The sequence below is a fragment of the Eulemur rufifrons genome, chromosome 2 (genome assembly GCF_041146395.1).
Source record: "Eulemur rufifrons isolate Redbay chromosome 2, OSU_ERuf_1, whole genome shotgun sequence".
Taxonomy (NCBI): domain Eukaryota; kingdom Metazoa; phylum Chordata; class Mammalia; order Primates; family Lemuridae; genus Eulemur; species Eulemur rufifrons.
Window position 1 is genome coordinate 124,614,428 of NC_090984.1, and position 19,042 is coordinate 124,633,469.

The 19,042-nt window shown below is 49.5% G+C and overlaps 1 protein-coding gene across 3 annotated transcripts in view; it reads left to right on the plus strand.

Moving 5' to 3' along the window:
* The window catches only part of COA8 (cytochrome c oxidase assembly factor 8), a 30,262-nt gene extending 13,277 nt beyond the window's left edge, over positions 1 to 16,985 (plus strand). For 2 of the 3 annotated variants that reach the window (XM_069490513.1, XM_069490505.1), the window contains exons 2-5: positions 2,382 to 2,579; positions 3,293 to 3,356; positions 13,056 to 13,146; positions 16,335 to 16,985. In XM_069490513.1, the coding sequence (XP_069346614.1) occupies positions 2,382 to 2,579; positions 3,293 to 3,356; positions 13,056 to 13,146; positions 16,335 to 16,437 (456 nt within the window). In that variant the 3' untranslated portion in view covers positions 16,438 to 16,985. The remainder of the gene's footprint in view (positions 1 to 2,381; positions 2,580 to 3,292; positions 3,357 to 13,055; positions 13,147 to 16,334) is intronic. The other variant, XM_069490520.1, reaches the window with a different exon arrangement.
* Positions 16,986 to 19,042: the final 2,057 nt, after the last annotated feature.

A 19,042-nucleotide genomic window follows, 5' to 3' on the forward strand; every position in this document is an offset into this window, starting at 1 on the left:
GAGGTCTCGCTCTTGCTCAGGCTGGTCTCAAACTCCTGACTTCAAGCAATCCTCCCTCCTTGGCCTCCCAGAGTGCTAGGATTACAGGCATGAGTCACTGCTCCTGGCCTTGAATTTTTTTTTAAATATACTTTTAAAGAAACATTTTGTAAGTTTGAGGAAATCATATTTCAACATTTTCTCATTTACTTATTCTAGACTTAGATAGTTTTCTTGATGGTAAGCATTCTGGTGCTGAGCGGAACATACCACAGATTTTTAATAAAATGCCGTAAGTGCCCGTGTTGTCTAGAGCTGTAGTCCCCAACCCCTGGCTGTGGACCTATACAGGTCTGTGGCCTCTTAGGAACCTGGCTGCACAGCAGGAGGTGAGCGGCGGGCAGGCGGGTGAACAAGCGAAGCTTCATCTGTACTTACAGCTGCTCCCCAATGCTGGTATCACCACCTGAGCGCTGCCTCCTGTCGGATCAGCAGCGGCATTAGATTCTCATAGGAGCAGGAACCCTACTGTAAACTGCACATGTGAGGGATCCAGGTTGCGGCTCCTGAGGAGAATCTAATGCCTGGTGATCTGGGGTGGAGCTGCAGCGGTGATGCCAGCGCTGGGGAGCGGCTGCAGATACAGATTATCATTAGCAGGTTTATTGAAGTCCAGTTTACACACAGTAAGATTCACTCTTGACAAACATGTACACCACCACAACAGTTCAAGACACAGAACTGCTTCACCCCTGCAAATTCCTTTGTAGTCACCCTCTCCCTCACCCCAGCACCTGCCTTTTCTAGAATGTCATAGAAATAGAATCATCCAGCATGCAGCCTTTGGAGTGTGGCCCTAATTAGCATAATGCATTTGAGATTCCTTCGTGTTGCATGTAGTTCTCTTCTACTACTGAGCAGCGTCCATTGTATGGACCTGCCATACTTTGTTTTTTTTTCGTTTTTTTTTTTTTTGAGACAGAGTCTCACTCTGTTGCCCGGGCTAGACTGCCGTGGCGTCAGCTTAGCTCACAGCAACCTCAAACTCCTGGGCTCAAGCAATCCTCCTGCCTCAGCCTCCCAAGTAGCTGGGACTACAGGCATGTGCCGCCATGCCTGGCTAATTTTTCTGTGTATATTATTTTTAGCTGTCCAGATCATTTCTTTCGATTTTTAGTAGAGACGGGATCTCACTCTTGCTCAGTCTGGTCTCAAACTCCTGAGCTGAAACAATCCGCCCACCTCGGCCTCCCAAGTGCTAGGATTACAGGCATGAGCCACCGCGCCCGGCTGACTTTGTTTTTCCATTAGCCAGGGGAAGGACATTTGGGCTGTTTCCAGATTTTGGTTGTTATTAATAAAGACATTTCATACAGGTTTTTATGTGAACATAGGTATTCATTCCTCTTGGTTAAAGAACTCGGAGTGGGTTGCTGGGTTGTATGTTAGTTGTATACTTTATAATGGACTGCCAACTTTGTTTCCAAAGTGGCAGTACCATTTTGTATTCCTACCAGCAATTTATAAGAGCTTAATTGTTTTACATCCTTGACAGCAATTGGTATTGTCAGTTGTTCTTGTTGGTTTTTGTTTTTGTTTTAGCTATTCTGATAGGTACAGTGTATCTCATTGTGGTTTTGATTTGCATTTCCCTAATGAGTAATGATGTTGAATATGTTTTTATGTTGATTGCAAAGATTTTCTCCTATGTTTTATTTTGGAAGTTTTGAAAGTTTTAAATTTTACATTTATGTTTGTGTACAAAGTACAGATTGAGATTCTTATTATTTTATTTTTGCATTAGGACGTTGAATTATTCCAGTACCATTTGTTGAACATGTTCAGTATAGTGTTAATTTTTTTTTTTTTTTTTTGGAGACAGGATTTCACTCTGTTGCTCAGGCTAGAGTACAGCGGCATGATCATAGCTCGCTGCAACCTTAAATTCCTGGGCTCAAGCCATCCTCCTACCTCAGCCTCCCAAAGTGCTGGGATTACAGGTGTGAGCCACTGTACCAAGCCAATTTTAATAATATTTATTATAGTTCTTTTAAGTTGGAAATTCCCTGGGCACATTGAAATCTTAAAAAGAGGAAACTAACAAGGAACCTTAATACATCTAGATTAATTTAATTTTTATTTATTTAGCTGGAGTACAGCCTCCCAAGTACCTGGGACCACAGGCTCTTGCCACCACATCCAGCTAATTTTTTATTTTTTAAGAGATGAGGTCTTGCTATGTTGTCCAGGCTGGTCTCAAACTGTTTTGAGCAATCCTTCCCCCTTGGCCTTCTGAAGTGCTGGGATTACAGATGTGTGCCACATCTGTGCTTGGCTTAGATTCTTAATTTTATACTAGAGATTTGTCTAGTTGTGTGTTAATCCCGTATATTTTGTTAAAGGTCTCAAGATTCTGCCCTCCAAGAAAATCTTGCTATGATTGGATAGGACCCCCAGATAAATATTCAAATCTTCGACCTGTTCACTTTTACATCCCTGAAAATGAATCACCACTGGAACAAAAGCTTAGAGAATTAAGACAGGAAACACAAGAATGGAATCAACAGTTCTGGGCAAACCAGAATTTAACATTTAGTAAGGTAAGTTTAGGTTTTAGATGAGAGTGAGAAATAATACAGTTGGCCACTTGGGGGTGCTAAATCTTTAGTATTTGCTTTGCTGCTTGTTATTTGGTAGTGCCTCAGCACCGCCTGTGTGTGTGTGTGTGTGTGTGTGTGTGTACCTATAGTTTTTAAAACCAATATGTAACTGTGTATAAGAAACACTGGTCCTCCACAGAATCACAGATCTGGAGACATTAAAGAAAGTGAAGGGAGTGGCCAAGCCAGAACTGAAGTATGTTTTATATGCGTGTGTGTTTATGTTTATGAAAATATAAGTTTCTTTGATGTGTTGTTATTCTTCCTGAGAATTCAGAATTCTTAACAGCATACTAATAAGTAAACTACATGAGAAAAAAGTATAAACATTCTAATCCAGAAGAAAAACATTTAAACTTTGGTTATCCATTTGGGTGGGCTACCTCAAATGGAGCATATTTATCTTATTCTGAGGATTTATAAACAAACAGTGCCTCCCAAAGTTTATTGAACATCTCGTTTTCAAATCTTGTTTCAAGCATGAAACTTTTAGCCACACTCGGATGGTTTAAAATGGGCTTTGAGATGGGGCATTTCTCAGGAAAGCCATGTCCAGACTTGTGCAGAACACTGTGAGCTGTGCTCCAGCCACAGAAAAGTGGAAAGACACAGAAAGGGAATTTGATAGTCTTGTCTTGTCCTTCTTTTTTTAGGAAAAAAAAGAATTTATTCACTCAAGACTAAAAGCTGAAGGCCTGGGACTGAGAACTGAGTCAGGTTAGTACACTTGTTCTTTTTTGCTAAGGTTGTTTTGGTTTGAGCAAGTACATGAGAAAGTAACAAAAAGGGATGTTGGAGGCCGGGCACGGTGGCTCACGCCTGTAATCCCAGCACTCTGGGAGGCTGAGGCGGGAGGATTGCCCAAGGTCAGGAGTTCGAGACCAGCCTGAGCAAGAGCGAGACCCTGTCTCTACTAAAAAAAAATAGAAAGAAATTAGCTGGACAACTTAAAATATATAGAACAAGGTCGGGCGCGGTGGCTCACGCCTGTAATCCTAGCACTCTGGGAGGCCGAGGCGGGTGGATCGCTCGAGGTCAGGAGTTCGAGACCAGCCTGAGCAAGAGTGAGACCCCGTCTCTACTAAAAATAGAAAGAAATTATATGGACAACTAAAATATATATATACAAAAAATTAGCCGGGCATGGTGGCGCATGCCTGTAGTCCCAGCTACTCGGGAGGCTGAGGCAGTAGGATCGCTTAAGCCCAGGAGTCTGAGGTTGCTGTGAGCTAGACTGACGCCACGGCACTCACTCTAGCCCGGGCAACAGAGTGAGACTCTGTCTCAAAAAAAAAAAAAAAAAAAAAATATATATAGAACAAAATTAGCCGGGCATGGTGGTGCATGCCTGTAATCCCAGCTACTCGGGAGGCTGAGGCAGGAGGATCACCTAAGCCAAGGAGTTTGAGGTTGCTGTGAGCTAGGCTGACGCCACGGCACTCTAGCCCGGGCAACAGAGCGAGACTCTGTCTCAAAAAAAAAAATAAAAAATAAAAAAAGGGATGTTGAATGAAGGAGAGAGTCTGGGGCAGTTGCGGCCTGCACACATGCCTGGCCTCCGGCAGGGCCTTTACAGATGCCTCTGAACCCTCCTCTTCTCAGGTTCTGCTGTTTTCCTCATTTGCCGCCAGGGGCTCCTCCTCCTTTGCATTCTATTGCCAAGCATTTTAGGGCTTCTGCTGGATGACCAGCTGTGACCTTTGACTTCTGTCCTGAGGTCCCTGGCCTCTGCAGCCTCTCCCTGTGTACACCAGCTCCTCTTCCTAATCCCAGGCCGCAGTTCATGGTCCTACTGGGTCACAAGAGCCAGAAACCGGAGTCACCCTGCAAGCTTCTCTCCCTTTCTTCATCTCTTCTCCAGGTTTATCAATACTTTTGCCACTCCCTGTCCTTGACACATTGCTTTAGTTCAGGCCCTTATTAATTCTCTACTGTAGTAACTTCCTAATTGGTTCTCTGGCCTTTAATCTTTAAATCAGAGGGCAGCAAACTTTTTCACTAAAGGGCTGGACAGTAAATAGTTTAGCCTTTATGGGCCATGTGGGGTCTCTGTTGCAACTACTCAACTCTGCTGTTGCAGTGTGAAAGCAGCCATAGAAAATACATACACAAGTGGGCTTGGATGTGTTCCAATAAAACTTTATTTACAAAAACAGGTGGTGGGCCAAATGTGGCCTATAGGCTGTGGTTTCTTGATGACTGCTTTAAATCCATTCTTTGCACTGTAGCCAGACTGTTCTACCCAAAATGTAAATCTGATAGTTGCTGCTCAAATTAGGTTCTTAGACACCCCCAACCCCCGTTGACTACAGAATGATAGCTTCGCTCCTCCTCTGAGTAGGAGGCCGGCCTGGCCAGGCCCTGCCTAGCTCACCTGTTTTCCACCTTTGCCCCCAGGCTGTGCACTTGCTGTGCCAGGGAGACCAGGCTGTGTCCAGTCCCTTTACTCACTTTGCTGTCATTCTTTTTGGACAGAAAATCTAATGCTCAAAATAGCCTTTAATTATTCTCTGTTGGCGTTGATGTTAGGCCTGAATGACATTTCGTACTGTTTGTTAAACAGATATCTACTGTCACAACATCATTCGGGTGGAAAATCCAAAACCATTGACCCCAAAAGCCACGTCTGTCCCTGGGCTAAAGTGCCATCTCTCTCCCTGCTCATCCCCAGCCTTGCCTGGATTCATGTGGAATACGGGCCTGGGGCGCTCAGGGGACCGACGTGTGCTGTTTGGTGGAGGTGGGGTGTCGGCCGGCGGAGACAGGTGCTCCGTCCTGACAGTAAGCGGAGAATGAAGCTCAGTTTCGGGTGCTGTGCCGAGTCCTTTGCGTATGTCATCTGTTGTATTTCCCACAGTGACCAAGCGAAGTAGGTGAGGAGCCCGGGCTCACACAGGGCAAGTTCCTAACCACACTCACACCGGGAGGAAGCGGTGGCGCCTAGGGGGTCGGATCCCCAGGGCCTGTTGGACCACACCTCGCCACCGTGGCTCTCAGCTCATCCCGTGTTGTCCTGGCCGTGTGTGTGTGTGTGTGTGTGTGTGTACACACACGTGTACTTGAAACGTGTGTCATATCCGTAAGTTTGTCATCAGTGTCAGGTTGGGACCAGGTAGGCTCGTTCTACGGAGGTGCGTTGGAGACAAGCGGCTCTCTTAACAAATGGGAGACGTTTTGGGTCTCACTAATACCACGGAATCCTATTGAAGGCTTTGCTAAGTACTGAAAGCCTGGCCTTAAGTCCAATTTTAAAATGAATTTGGTAATAAAATGGGATAGAATGTATTGAGGAAGGAGATGAGCAGGGAGCTGGCTGCTCTGGGCTCTTCAGACTCACCAGGCTGCAGGGGCTGTGGCAACAGGTGCGGCCCCCAGGGGCCAGAGCACGCGCCTCCTACGCGAGTCCCCAGAACCAACAAAGAGGAGGCTTGTTTAACAAAGGATGCTGGAGAAACTAGTTACATTTGGCCCAAAAGAATAAACTTCAGTTTGTTCCCCTTATAATACAGATACATCCCAGTGGGTTAAAGAGTTAATTATTAAAAATCATTTGTGGCCCAGGCACAGTGGCTCACACCTGTAATCCTAGCACTCTGGGAGGCCAAGGTGGGCAGATCGTTTGAGCTCAGGAGTTCGAGACCAGCCTGAGCAAGAGCGAGACCCCGTCTCTACTAAAAATAGAAAAAATTAGCTGGGCATGGTGGCGCATGCCTGTAGTCCCAACTACTCGGGAGGCTGAGGCAGGAGGATCACATAAGCCCAGGAGTTTGAGGTTGCTGTGAGCTAGGCTGATGCCATGACACTCTGGCCTGGGCAACAGTGAGACTCAGTCTCAAAAAAAAAAAAAAATCATTTGTGGATTAAAGAGTTAAATACTCCTAGTTGTAGGACATCTAATAGGATAAAACTTGACTCTTTAGTACCTAGGGGAATGATAATTTCCTAAGCTTGAGAGTAAAGGTAGAGAGACTCAAGAACATAAATACTGAAAACATCTTGTATTGGTTAGGACAACTTTTGGTCTAGCTTTCTGGGCTGAACAGTTTGCTGAGCAGGTACGGAGGTGGCTCTGACCCCAGAGCGGGTGGAGCCAGGCCCCAGGCCTGGCCTAACTCAGACACTGGGACCTGGGCATCCCACGACCTCTCCTCATCATATTTAACCTTCTCTCCTGTCCACTGCTCCATCCTTCCCTTGCTGTTTGTCCCTCCTAATCCAGGGAAGGAGCCAGCCGAGGCCGGCCTCTCCCCAGCTGGCTCCCACCCAGCTGGGAGGCGCAGAGATCAGCCGAGGCAGAGGTGGGGCTTGTGCAAGAGCGTGGCTGGTGCCATGGAGACAGACGGGAGGGGGGCAGGAGGGCTGGGCACACACAGGGGTCAGTGTCCAGGAAATAGCAGATGGGCGAGTGCTCGTGGCAAAGATGACAGGGACAATCTGGAATTTAGGAAAAGATGCAACACATTTGCAGAAACAACACACCTATAGACAAATAGGATAACTGCAAGAAGAAAACATGCTCAAACTCTAAATTTTACAATGCAAAAAGCATTAATAAAGCAACAAGGCATTATTTTATACATACCAAATGCGTGGGGAGGATTTCAGTGTTGAGACTCAATGCTGGTCGGGTATAAAATTCCCAGCCCCTTTTCTAGAAGGATTTGGTTGCACGAGTCACACACTTGCCGAGTGGGAAGATGGTGATCATGGACTCTAAGAATTCATTATGGGAAAACATGAGAAGAGTTAAGCAGTCTGTTCCTGGCCGCGTCATCTTTCATTGCCAAAGAATGGGAGCTATTTAAGTATCCAGTAATAGCAGATTAGCTCAGGCTGTGGTGCTCCACCCCCTCACCCGGTGCACCTCACTGGAGTGGTCTGCAGCAATGTAGAAAAATGATGGATTTAATTTCAGGTGCAAAAGGCAGAATACCATGATTTCAGTTCTGCCTGTCCCCAAATTAAATCTCGTTTGTGGGGCAGGCAGAATTCTCTCCTCTTACTTCTTTTATTCCTGAAGTGTTTCTGCACTGGAGGAAAATACGCCATCAAGATGGATGTACTGTAAGTCAGCTGGTGTTTATCAGACACCCACTTGGTTTTCGGTAATGCGTAATGAATTAGTGTTCTGCCTCTCTCTGGACTTAGTTTATGTTTAGTAACGAGCTGCATGGTGACGGGCGTGGAACATGCGCTTGGCACACGTTGTGATGCTTTATGCTGAGCCTTGGCCTGGGGCTCTGGGCGAGGTGCGCGCAGACCTGACCCGAGAACCCCGTGGCAGGGCGTCAGGTGCCAGCGAGCTCTGCCTGCCCCGTGGGTTCTCGTGTCTCCACTAACAGCAGCGATGACACGTGAGCACTTCTGTGCCAGGCCCTGTCCCTCCTGCCACACAGACTAGAACCTGGTCTCAAAGCAGGCTTGTGAGGGTGTGCCGTCGTGATCCCCTGCTAGAGATGAGGAAACTGAGGCAGAGAGAAGTCACGGTTCCAGGGCCACACAGCCAGGGAGGGACGGGCTTGGCCCCGCGTGGAGCAGCCCTTCTGGCCAAGGCAAGAGAGGTGGGAGGGGAAGCTGACCCGAGGGTGCGCACACACCCCACGTTTGCTCCGCCTGCCTAGAGTGGGGCCTCCGGTCCTTGGCTCCCTCAGGTCTGGCCCGGCCCAGCCTGGCCTGCCCGCCTCAGCCGCACCTGTGCCTCTCCACACCCTTCCTCTTGTCCACAGCTGGGGGTGGTTTTCACGCTGTTCTCTACCCTGCGGCTCCCTCCCTCCTCAGGTTGCTCCTCTTTTGCCCCTCCTAGCGTGCCTCACTCGCTCATTGATGCGAGGTGCTCAGGTGCCAGGTGTGGTGCTGGGCACTGGGACCAGGTGGGATGAGACAGAGCCACGGCCCCCCCCTCGTGGAGCCAATGTGCCAGCGTGGGGCAGAGTGTGACCCGCACACACTCGGGTTAATAAATATCTGCTGCACTTTTAGGGTGGGTTGACCCTGGAAGGAAAACAAGCAGGGACGTGGCGGGGATAGTGGATGTCTGGCAGGAGGAGGCAGCTGGGGGAAGAATCTTCTAGAAGGAGGGAACAGCATGGAGGCTGGGTCAGAGGAACACATTTACGTAACCCTTAAAAAGTACCAGATGTTGTTTTAAATGCTCCATGTGTTAAGTGATGCATCACACAGATACAGTAGGCTCCCCTCGTCCACGGGGGTACATTCCAAGACTCCCAGTGGACACCTGAAACCAAGGGCGGTTCTGAACCATGTTTTTCCTACACAGTCAGCTCTTGTGTGTGTGGGTTCTGCGTCTGCACATTCAGCCAAGCACGATCAAAATATTCAAAATAACAACAATAAATAACTATTCACATAGCATTTACATTGTATTATTAGTAATCTGGAGATAATTTAAAGCGCAAGGAAGACGTGTGTAGGTTATAAGCAAATACTGCACCATTTTATGTAAGGGGCTTGGTCGTCCCTGGATTTTGGTATCCGAGAGGGTCCAGGATCCAGTCCCCTGCAGATACCAAGGGGCAACTGTGCATCCATGTCTAGGATAAAGTTTACTTCATAAATTATGCACAGTGAGAGAGTAACAAAATAACTGATACAATAGAACAATACGACAATAAGCCCTCGTCGCTGCCCTTGCACTGGGGGCCGCTACTGAGGGGACGAGGGGCTCGAGCGCCGCCACCGAGCGTCTGCACAGCAGGGCTCATCGCCAGGGCAGCTGCCAAGTCCCGGGGACGGGAGTGTCTACAGCGGGGACACTCGGGACGAGGGTGGTTCCCCTCCCGGGCAGGACGGAGCCAGAGGTGGGGAGATTTCGTCATGCTGCTTACACGGCGTGCAATTCGAAACTTACTAATTGTTTATTTCTGGAATTTTCCATCTGATATTTCCGGACCTGGTTGGCTGGGTGACTGAAACCAGGGAAAGGGGAACTGAGGGTGAGGGAGGGCTCCTGTACTGCCATCATCTCCATCACACAGTTGAGTAAACAGAGGCACGGAAGATGCACCACGCAGCCCCAAACTGTGTAGTCAATGGCAGGGCTGAGGTGGGAACTGAGGGGCGTGGGTGTGGTCGCTGTTCATCAAGCAGTGTCCGGTCTGTCTCAGCCCCAGGCCCTGTCAGGTGCCAGAGAAGACCTGACTCTTGTCCCCTGTCTGTCGTGTGGCAAGGGAACACCCATGCTTGTGCCGTGCCACCTGAGCGTGTGTTTCTGTCTGTGTGAGTAAAGGGTTGGCGGAACATTCCCCTCTCTGTGGAAACTGCCCTTGGGTCACCTTGGTGGCCCTGTCTCTGTCCCCCTGCGCCCCCTGGTGAGCTGCAGGCTCAGCACCAGATGTGCCACCAGGTAGCATGTGCTTCACTGGAGGCGGCGGCTGTGGGGGGAGATGAGGGGGCCGCAGCCCGGGCAGGGGCCTGAGTGCAGCCCCTCTGCCTGTCTGCGGGTTCGCGATATAGGTGTGGAACCCCTGGCGCAGTGCCCGTGGCTCTTACGAGAGGTTGCGGTTCCTGTTTGAGGCTCGGGGCTTGTAAGCCAGAGGGCTCTCCTGCCCCTACCCCACACCCTCCACCCCAGCCCTGGTCTCATTCCCTTGTCCCTGCGCCGTAGCTGGGTGGCATGAGCCTGGCCCCCGGGCTACCCTGAGGACTGCACTGCAGGTTGCCCCCGTGCTGGACTGTGGTTCTTGTCCCATGTGGCCTTGTCGGGCCTTGTGAGCGTGGGTGAGCCCTGCGAGTGGGCACCACACGGGAGCACGCAGAGACAGGCCATGCCAGTCTTTGCGTGTCAGCTGTCCCCACCAGCGCTTGGCATGTTACCTGGTTCTGTGCGTGCTCACTGTCTTGGAAATGGGATGGTTAGGCCGTACCTATCCCAGGGATGGGCGGGCTCTCGAACCAGGGTCTGTTCAGCTAGGAAACATTTCATTCCCTCGTAGCGGTGTGGAGCTCCTCTGCCCTGCCCAGGCACCACCTCCCAGCACCTCGACGTGTTCACCAGCCCAGAAGCTCTCCCAGCCCCGTGGTTTCGGGGTTTGTATGGAGGCTCATTTGTGGGCGCTATTGATTACATTGGCCATTGCCGACTGACTCCATCGAGAGCTCCTCTACCCTCCCCAGAGGCTGGGGAGTAGGGTGAATGTTCCAAGCTTCTGATGGAGGCCCAGTCTTTCTGGTGGCCAGCCCCCGTCCCCAAGCTATGCACGAGCCCACCAAGAGCTGCCTCGTTAGAACAAAAGAAGCTTCTGTCACTCTTTTCACTCAGGAAATTCTAAGGGTTTTAGGACCTCTGTGCCAGGAACTGGGGACAAAGACCACATATTTTTGAGGAACTACCAAGCTGTTTTCTGAAGTGGCTGCAGCATTTTACATTTCCACCAGCCATGCATGAGAATTCCAATTTCTCCACATCCTCACCAATATTTATTTATTGTCTGTCTATTTGATTATAGCCATTCCGGTGGGTGTGAAGTGCCTTCTCATTGTCTTTTTTTTTTTTTTTTTTTTTGAGACAGAATCTCATTCTGTCACCTGGGCTAGAGTGCCGTGGTGTCAGCCTAGCTCACAGCAACCTTAAACTCCTGGGCTCAAGCGATCCTCCTGCCTCAGCCTCTCACAGTGCTAGGATTACAGGCGTGAGCCATGATGCCTGGCCTGGATTGCTTTTGTAATGCTTGAGTCACAGCTGGAAGTGTGCCTGTCACCCAGATAGTATTCATTGTACCCAAAGTTTATCTATTTTTTCTTTGCTTGTGTTTTAGGTGTCTATATACAAATATTACCTAATTTAAGATGATGGGCCGGGCGCGGTGGCTCATGCCTGTAATCCTAGTACTCTGGGAGGCCGAGGCGGGTGGATCGCTCAAGGTCAGGAGTTCGAGACCAGCCTGAGCAAGAGCAAGACCCCGTCTCTACTAAAAATAGAAAGAAATTATATGGACAACTAAAATATATATAGAAAAAATTAGCCGGGCATGGTGGCGCATGCCTGTAGTCCCAGCTACTCGGGAGGCTGAGGCAGTAGGATTGCTTGAGCCCAGGAGTTTGAGGTTGCTGTGAGCTAAGGCTGACGCCATGGCACTCACTCTAGCCCAGGCAACAAAGTGAGACTCTGTCTCAAAAAAAAAAAAAAAAAAAAAGATGATGAACGTTTTACCTGTTTTAAGAATTTTATACATTTTGAGTTAAGTTTTGTTTATGGTGTGAGGTAGGGGTTCAAGTTATTCTTTTGTATGTGGATATCCAGTTGCCCCAGCACCATTTGTTGAAAAGACTATTCCCCCTTGGATTGTCTTGGCACCCTCATTGAAAATCACTTACCCATAAATGTTTGGGTTTTTATCTGGACTCTAAGTTTCATTCCATTGATCTATGTGCCTGTTCTTATGCCAGTACCATACTGTCTTGATTACTGTAGCTTTGTAGTAAGTTTTGAAATTGGGAAGTGTGAGTCTTCCAACTTTGTTCTTCTTTGTCAGGATCATTCTGGCTATTGAGGTTCTTTGCATTTCCATACGAATTTTAAGATAAGTTTGTCAGTTTCTGCAAAAAAAAAAAAAAAAGCCAGCTGAGATTTTAATAGGGATTGTGTTGAATCTGTAGGTTAATTTCTGGAGTGTTGCCATCTTAACTGTAGTAAGTCTTCCAAACCACAAACATGGGATGTCTTTCCTTTTATTTAGGTCTTCTTTCATTTCTTTCCACTATATTTTTGTTTTTGTTTTTGTTTTAAGAGACAAAGTCTCTCGCTATCACCCAGGCTGGAGTACAGTGGTGCAATCATGACTCATTGCAGCCTCAAATGCCTGGGCTCAAGTGATCCTCCCACCTCAGTTTCCCAAGTAGCTGGGACTACAGGTAAACTCGACCACACTCCGCTAATTAAAAAAAATTTTTTTGTAGAGGCTGGTCACGGTGGCTCAGGCTGAGGTGGGAGGATCACTTGAGCCCAGGAGTTTGAGGTTGCAGTGAGCTATGATGACGCCACTGTACTCTAGCTGGGGCGACAGAGTGAGATCCTGTCTCTACAGGGTCTTGCTATGTTGCCCAGGCTGGTCACCAACTCCTGGGCTCAAGCAGTCTTCCTGCCTTGACCTTCCAAAGTGCTGGGATTACAGGTGTGAGCCACCACGCCTGGCCTCCACTAGGTTTTGTAGTTTTCAGTATACAAGTTTGACATATCTTCTCTTAAATTTATTCCCAAGTCTTTATTATTTTTGATGCTATAGTAAATGGAACTGTTTTCTTTTATTTTCAGACTGGTCATTGCTAGTGTATAGAAATAAACTGATGTTTGTATATTAATCTTGTATCCTGCAAACTTGCTGAATTCTTAACTCTAATTGTTTTTTTGTTTATCCCTTCTCCTTAAGTCTTAATGTTTAAGTTGAAATTAATTTTCAGGTCAGAAAGCAACACTGAATGCTGAAGAAATGGCTGGCTTTTACAAGGAATTTTTAAGTAAAAATTTTCAGAAGCACATGTGTTATAACAGGTAAGTGCTTACTTCTTTCCTAAAAATGTGAGTATCACATCCAGATTAGGCAGGATTATTTTCTTACCTGAATTTCAAGATATTCATGTTTATATCAGAGGCAGAAGTTGCATGGCTTTGTCAACTACATCTCTGCACCTTGAAATAAAATTGACAGCTTTCAGTGATTTGCATGGCAGCCCCACAGCGGTTCCCAGCCCTAGTGCTTGGAGAGTGGGTCCTGCATGCTTCTGCTTCGTGTTCTCCCTGTGAGAAGCCACAGTCTGGGGTAGGAGAAGCACAGGTTGAGTTGAAACGTCTTCTGGCTGAAAGCAAGGAGGCCAAATGAGGCCAGCAGAGGTCACAGGCATCGTGTGAGATGGCACAGGACCCACTTGCAGGGACTCCCACTGGCCAAAGGTCTCACAAAGAAAAGTGACCATCCGAGACTGAGCCACAGATGGGATGAATCTGGGCAGAGGTCATGTGATTGTCTTAGCTAAAGATGGGATTATGGGATTAATTAGAACCTTTAAAAGCTCCGTACTGCTCAGAAATGAGACATTGGTACTTTGACACAGGAGTCTGCCAACCTCCTCATTCACTGGCAAATTAATAAACTCCTCTTTCCTTCTCCTCAAAACAAACAAACTAACAAACAAACAAAGTGACCACAGTGGATTAAAAAGATAGCAATTTTTATTTTTATTTTTTTTTAGAGATAGGGTCTTGCTCTGTCTCCCAGGCTGGAGTACAGTGGTGCAGTCGTAGCCTCCTGCCTCGGCCTCCCAAAGTGCTGGGGTTATAAGCAGGAGCCACTACACCCAGCCGAAAAGATATCACATTTTAAAAAACGACATCAACTATACAAACATCTTTACAGTCATAATGGTACTGACAAGAGCCTCTCTCTGGATATGGCCAGGCTGTCGGCTCATCGTTCTGAGAATTGATAAACGAAAGAATCCAAAGAACGTGCAGCTTTCATGCCTTTCCTGTATCAAGGAGCATCCTTCTTAGTAGAAGAAACACAGCTAACGCAGAGTGATGGAGTTAGCAAATTAGCATTTTCCTAATGAGATAACGGGTCTCGGCAGCAGTCATCCACGGCCGCTAGACCCACCGGCCAAGAAGGCTGATGGGGACTTCCGGACGGGCAGGCTGGGCGGACACACCCGGCCTTGCCTCTCCACACCGCACAGTGGGGCAGCCTGTGTGATGCGGGGGCAGGCGTGCACCAGCCGCGAGGTGTTCTTGCAGAAAATGGAATCACCGGGGCTCCAAATCTAAGTCCCAGTTTACGGGAAAAGGTAAAGGGGGCTGGGGTGGGAGTGGTCCCAGGAGACCATGTCTGAGTGTCAGCCTGAAGATACAGTCAGCCTAACTCAAAATGTTGGAAGTTCTACAAATTTGGAATTAGTTGGAAATTCTATCTAGTTTCTTCAACAAGTAACTAGAATAAGCGAAAATAAAAAAGTGGGGAGGGGGTAGACTAAGAGAGACTTCCTTTGGCTCTAGATTCAGACAAACCATCTGTGAAAAGGTATTTTGGACAGATGGAGGAAACTGAATGGAGACTATAGATTAATTTGTATCAATAAATTATATTCCATTTATCAGACACAATGATGCGATTGTGGTTACATGTTTTTAAAAAAGGCTTTAACTGGTTACAGATACATGACGACCTGTATTTACAGGTGACAGGTGATAGGAGGTGATGCTGAGATTCGCTTTAAAATGTAACAGTGGCAGAGCCGGGTGGGCAGGTACGGCAGGACCTTGAACGTGATAGTGGGCGAGGCCGGGCAAGCTGGAGGGTGGCAGTCTGACCTGAAGAGCCGTCCCGCACACCCGGGTTCTGTGCCCAGGGCTGTCACATGTCCCCTGAGCTAGTCGGTTGTTCGGTCAGGTGAGTGCTGATGACACTTCCCCGGCCCTTTGGACGCACAGCTTGTCTGCACCAGGCACGGTCCCCGGTAGGCCCGGTGCTCCCCGTGCGGCTCGCAGGGTGAAGAGGACCAGCCTCACCCAAGGCCAGGCCACAGAGGAGCCCAGGGACCGCCTTTCTGTGCTGCCCGCTGTCCCTACGAGAACAGGACATGCGCGGTCTGCCTTCTCACCCACATTGTCAGATCAGGTCATCTGCGTTAGTGAAGTGGGTTCTGGCTTTTCCTCAGTAACGTGAGGATTTTAATCCCAGTGGGACACCGGATTTCTTTCCCGGAAGCCCCTCTTACTTAGTGCCCCGCTTCTCATTCTGCACCACTCCCGTGGCTAGGAATGTCAAGACCATGCTCGTGTGGCTTGGTGTCCAGCCACATGTCTATCCTCTTGTCCTCACTGCTTTTGAGCGCTTGATTATTCTGCTCCCTTCCGTGCTGAGGTTCGGTGAATCTCGAGAGTGGGGGGGGCACAGAAGTCCACGATCGTGTGTTAGCTCGTCCGGCTGGGACGCACTGGGGCTCGCTGGCAGTTCAGCTGCCAGGGGCTTAGCACTAAGAGTCTGGAATGTGTGCGTCCCCCTTTGGAAACTGTCCCAGCTTTGCCTATTCAGTGTGAAACTGCCAACAATGGGGTGAATTTGCAAGTTTTGGCATGTCCTGTAGACTGGCTGACCCGAGAGCCAGCCCGTGGCTGTGTGTGAACTCCATGGGGATGTTCGCATGGGAACTTCTGGAATTATCTCTTCAGGGACACAAATTACATAAAAGCTCAGATCATCTAGAAAAAGAGGATATGGACCTTTATGATGTTGGCACTTGTGATAAATCAGCTTCTCACAATGGAGTACTTTTGTCATGTGCTTTTTATGCAAATGAGGTGCCAAAGCCAGTAGGCCCCCTGGTTCCCGCAGAGCCTGCTTAGCTACGTGGTCTCCGCATCATGCCACAGTTGTCTCTCCAAGAACGCCGCGGGACTCAGGCAGGGAGGTCTCCTGGGGCTCTTCCGGAGTCTTTCAGCAAAAAGCAAGGGAGCATTGATTGCAGCGACCTCCAGGAATGGAGACGGTGGGGGAGGGCGTGCCCGGCGCCTGGCGCGAGATTCTGTGGACAGTCTGCCTTCAGTGAGGGCAGGAAGGGGAGGGGCCGTGGGGGGGGCAGGACTGGTCAGATGGACTTGCCCCGTGCTGGGAGCTGCCCGTGGGTGAGGGCAGCAGGCCCAGGCCCCCGGGCTGTGTCACCTGTGTTGCTCCCCTGTCTCTACAGGGAGTGGTACAAGCGGAACTTTGCCATCACCTTCTTCATGGGAAAAGTGGCCCTGGAGAGGATCCGCAACAAGCTGAGACCGAAACAGAAGTCGAGCAATTAGGAGTCCGCTGTGGCCCTGGCGCCCAGCGTCCAGGTTTCCAGGGAAGCAAGTGGTCATGGGGGCTCATCGCACCAGGGCTCTAAAAACTGTCGGCCGTCCCAGGAAGTCCCCTCCGCCTGCGTTTCAGGGCAGGTGGGCTGGGCCGGCCAGGAGAACATGGGTCGTGGTTCCCTCCTGACTGTGACTTCCACACTGGCTCCTTGTCGCGCGTGTGATGGTAAAAAAAAAAAGCCCAAGCACTGTGTGCCTGTTTTCTGTGTTTTGAGTTATACCAATATGAGTAGAATATAAAAATATTAATAAAGTTTCATTTGGAAAAAATGTTGGTCCGATGATGGGAGTAGTTGATAAACTGGCTGCGGTGTCAGCACCGCCCTCACCGTGAGTGGGTAGCTGTGGATCTGGGGTCCTCCCAGGCTGTGCCCCGAATGAGACGTGGTCATGCCGACACCGGTGCAGCCGTAGAGCACAGCAGCTCCTTTGCCCGAGAGCTCTCGGTGATGCGAGGCAGAGCCTTGGTTTCCCGTGTTTTCCCAGGCAGCCTGCTACCTGGGTCATGGCCCTCTTCTTTTTAAATACTTTTAAAATCAGCATCGTTTGAGCTTGGGCTGTTGGTTATAACATGGTGAGGCTCTCTTTGTACTGCGTCCTGGCCGTGTAGCAGGGGCGGGGGTCACAGCCTGCAGGGGGCCCGCCTGCCTCTGCCACAGGGAAGTGACCTCTGAGCCGGGACAGCCGAGGAAGCGTGTCCTCCCAGGAGAGAGACATTTGGAATTAGCCAAAAACTACTTGGCAAACAGTTTTTATTCCAAAATGGGGCATGACAAAGTCATAAGGCTAAATTTGTTTTGTGGCTTAGATACTGCTGCCACCAAAGATGATTTCCAAGGCCGCCATGGGCCTGTGGGGGTGGGGAAAGGGGCGGAGCCTCGTCTCCCTGTGTCTGAAAAGCCCAGCTTGGTCCTCCACCCAGCAGAGTGGAGGACACGTGCCACACAGCATTAAAAACGAGTGTCACAGCCGGGGCTCTGCGCTGCCGCACTCACGCAGCCTCTCTGCTCAGCTCCTCTCCTGCCTGTCACCAGCGCCTGTGACTCCATGTGACTCCGTGTGACTCAGTGTGACTCCGTGTGCCTGCATAGGAGCAGGGCGCAGGCTCCGGTGCCAGCAGGGGCAAGAGCCACGAACGGGTTTCTAGCTTTCAGTTCCCTCTCTCGTGCCATCAGGTTTTAAACTGAAATGAAGATTATCGTCTCCCAGGTGATGTGACACTGGAATAAATAGCAACGCCCGGGATATAGTTTCTAATTCTCTTTGCACATCAATTCTTAGGATTTTGAGAGTGACTTTTCACCAGCAGAAGACAAGAGGATTGTCTGAAGGGAAATGTGTCTTTCAGGAGAGTGGGCTGCGGTGCGCGGCTGAAGACGCGTGCGCCATCACGCTGTTCCCCGCCCGCGAGCACGGGGGGAGTGTGGAAGTGTAACTGCAGGGCTGCTGATGGAGGCCTCTCGGACGCTGTGTCCTGATCACACGCGGATGGCGAGGTCACTTTGGCCCTGAGTTGTTAGCCTGGCACCTAGACGGCCCCATCGCTGGGCAAATGGATTCTGCCCTCTTGCTGGTGGCTTTGTGATCAATACAAGTATTTACGTCGTACAAGAACTTCTGCCACCTGTCGCTGTTCTCATCACGTTGCATAACTGACCTCCTCGAGAGGTTCTGGAGGTGTCGGGAAAGAGAAACTCACGCTAGCTCCAGGCAAGCGGGGCCCGGTCCAGGTTAGAAACCAAAGATCTCTGGAGTCAGACCGTGCAGGTCCCTGGAGCTTGGAAGGCCAGAGGTCACGATGCCCCCAGTGTCAGTCAAGGGCCACGAGTCTCAATCTCCGTCCACCTGCGGGTGAGCTGCCGGCCTTCCGACAGCTGGGCCTCGGTCAGGTCCCTGTCCAGTGGCAGCAGCTGCAAGCCAGGACTGGGGCAGAGTGACACAGAGCCGAGCAGACTCAGGGTTCTCGTCCTCCACCAGAGCCCCTCACGCCTAAGCCAAGGACGCTGTCTTTGAAGAGTGACTCGAGAACCAGCAGAAAGCAAACCATTGTTCCGCACTCCGAGGGAAGCACACGTGGTCCTTTGACTTTGTAAAGTAAAAGCTGTGAAAACAAAGTTTCCTTGAAAGGTGTTGGAGGAGCAGCGACCCACAGCGGCAGTGTCCTGGCTGGGGAGTGAATGGGAGTGGTGGGTGTCCCGACGCCTCTCAGCGAGATTCGGGTCACAGGCAGTGCTCCCAACCCTCGGCAGGCAGACCACTGCTCCTCTAGTCCCTGTGGTGCTCCTGGAACTGTCCCACCAGACAGAAATTCTGTGGAAAGTAGGTGCCAGGGATTGGCAGAATATTTTTAGCAACTGAAGACCTAAGCATCCTTGAAATCTCAGTAACATATATGTTGTCCTGGCCGGGCGTGGTGGCTCACACCTGTAATCCCAGCACTCTGGGAGGCCGAGGCGGGAGGATCACTTGAGCTCAGGAGTTCGAGACCAGCCTGAGCAAGAGTGAGACCCCCGTCTCTACTAAAAAAATAGAAAGAAATTAGCTGGACAACTAA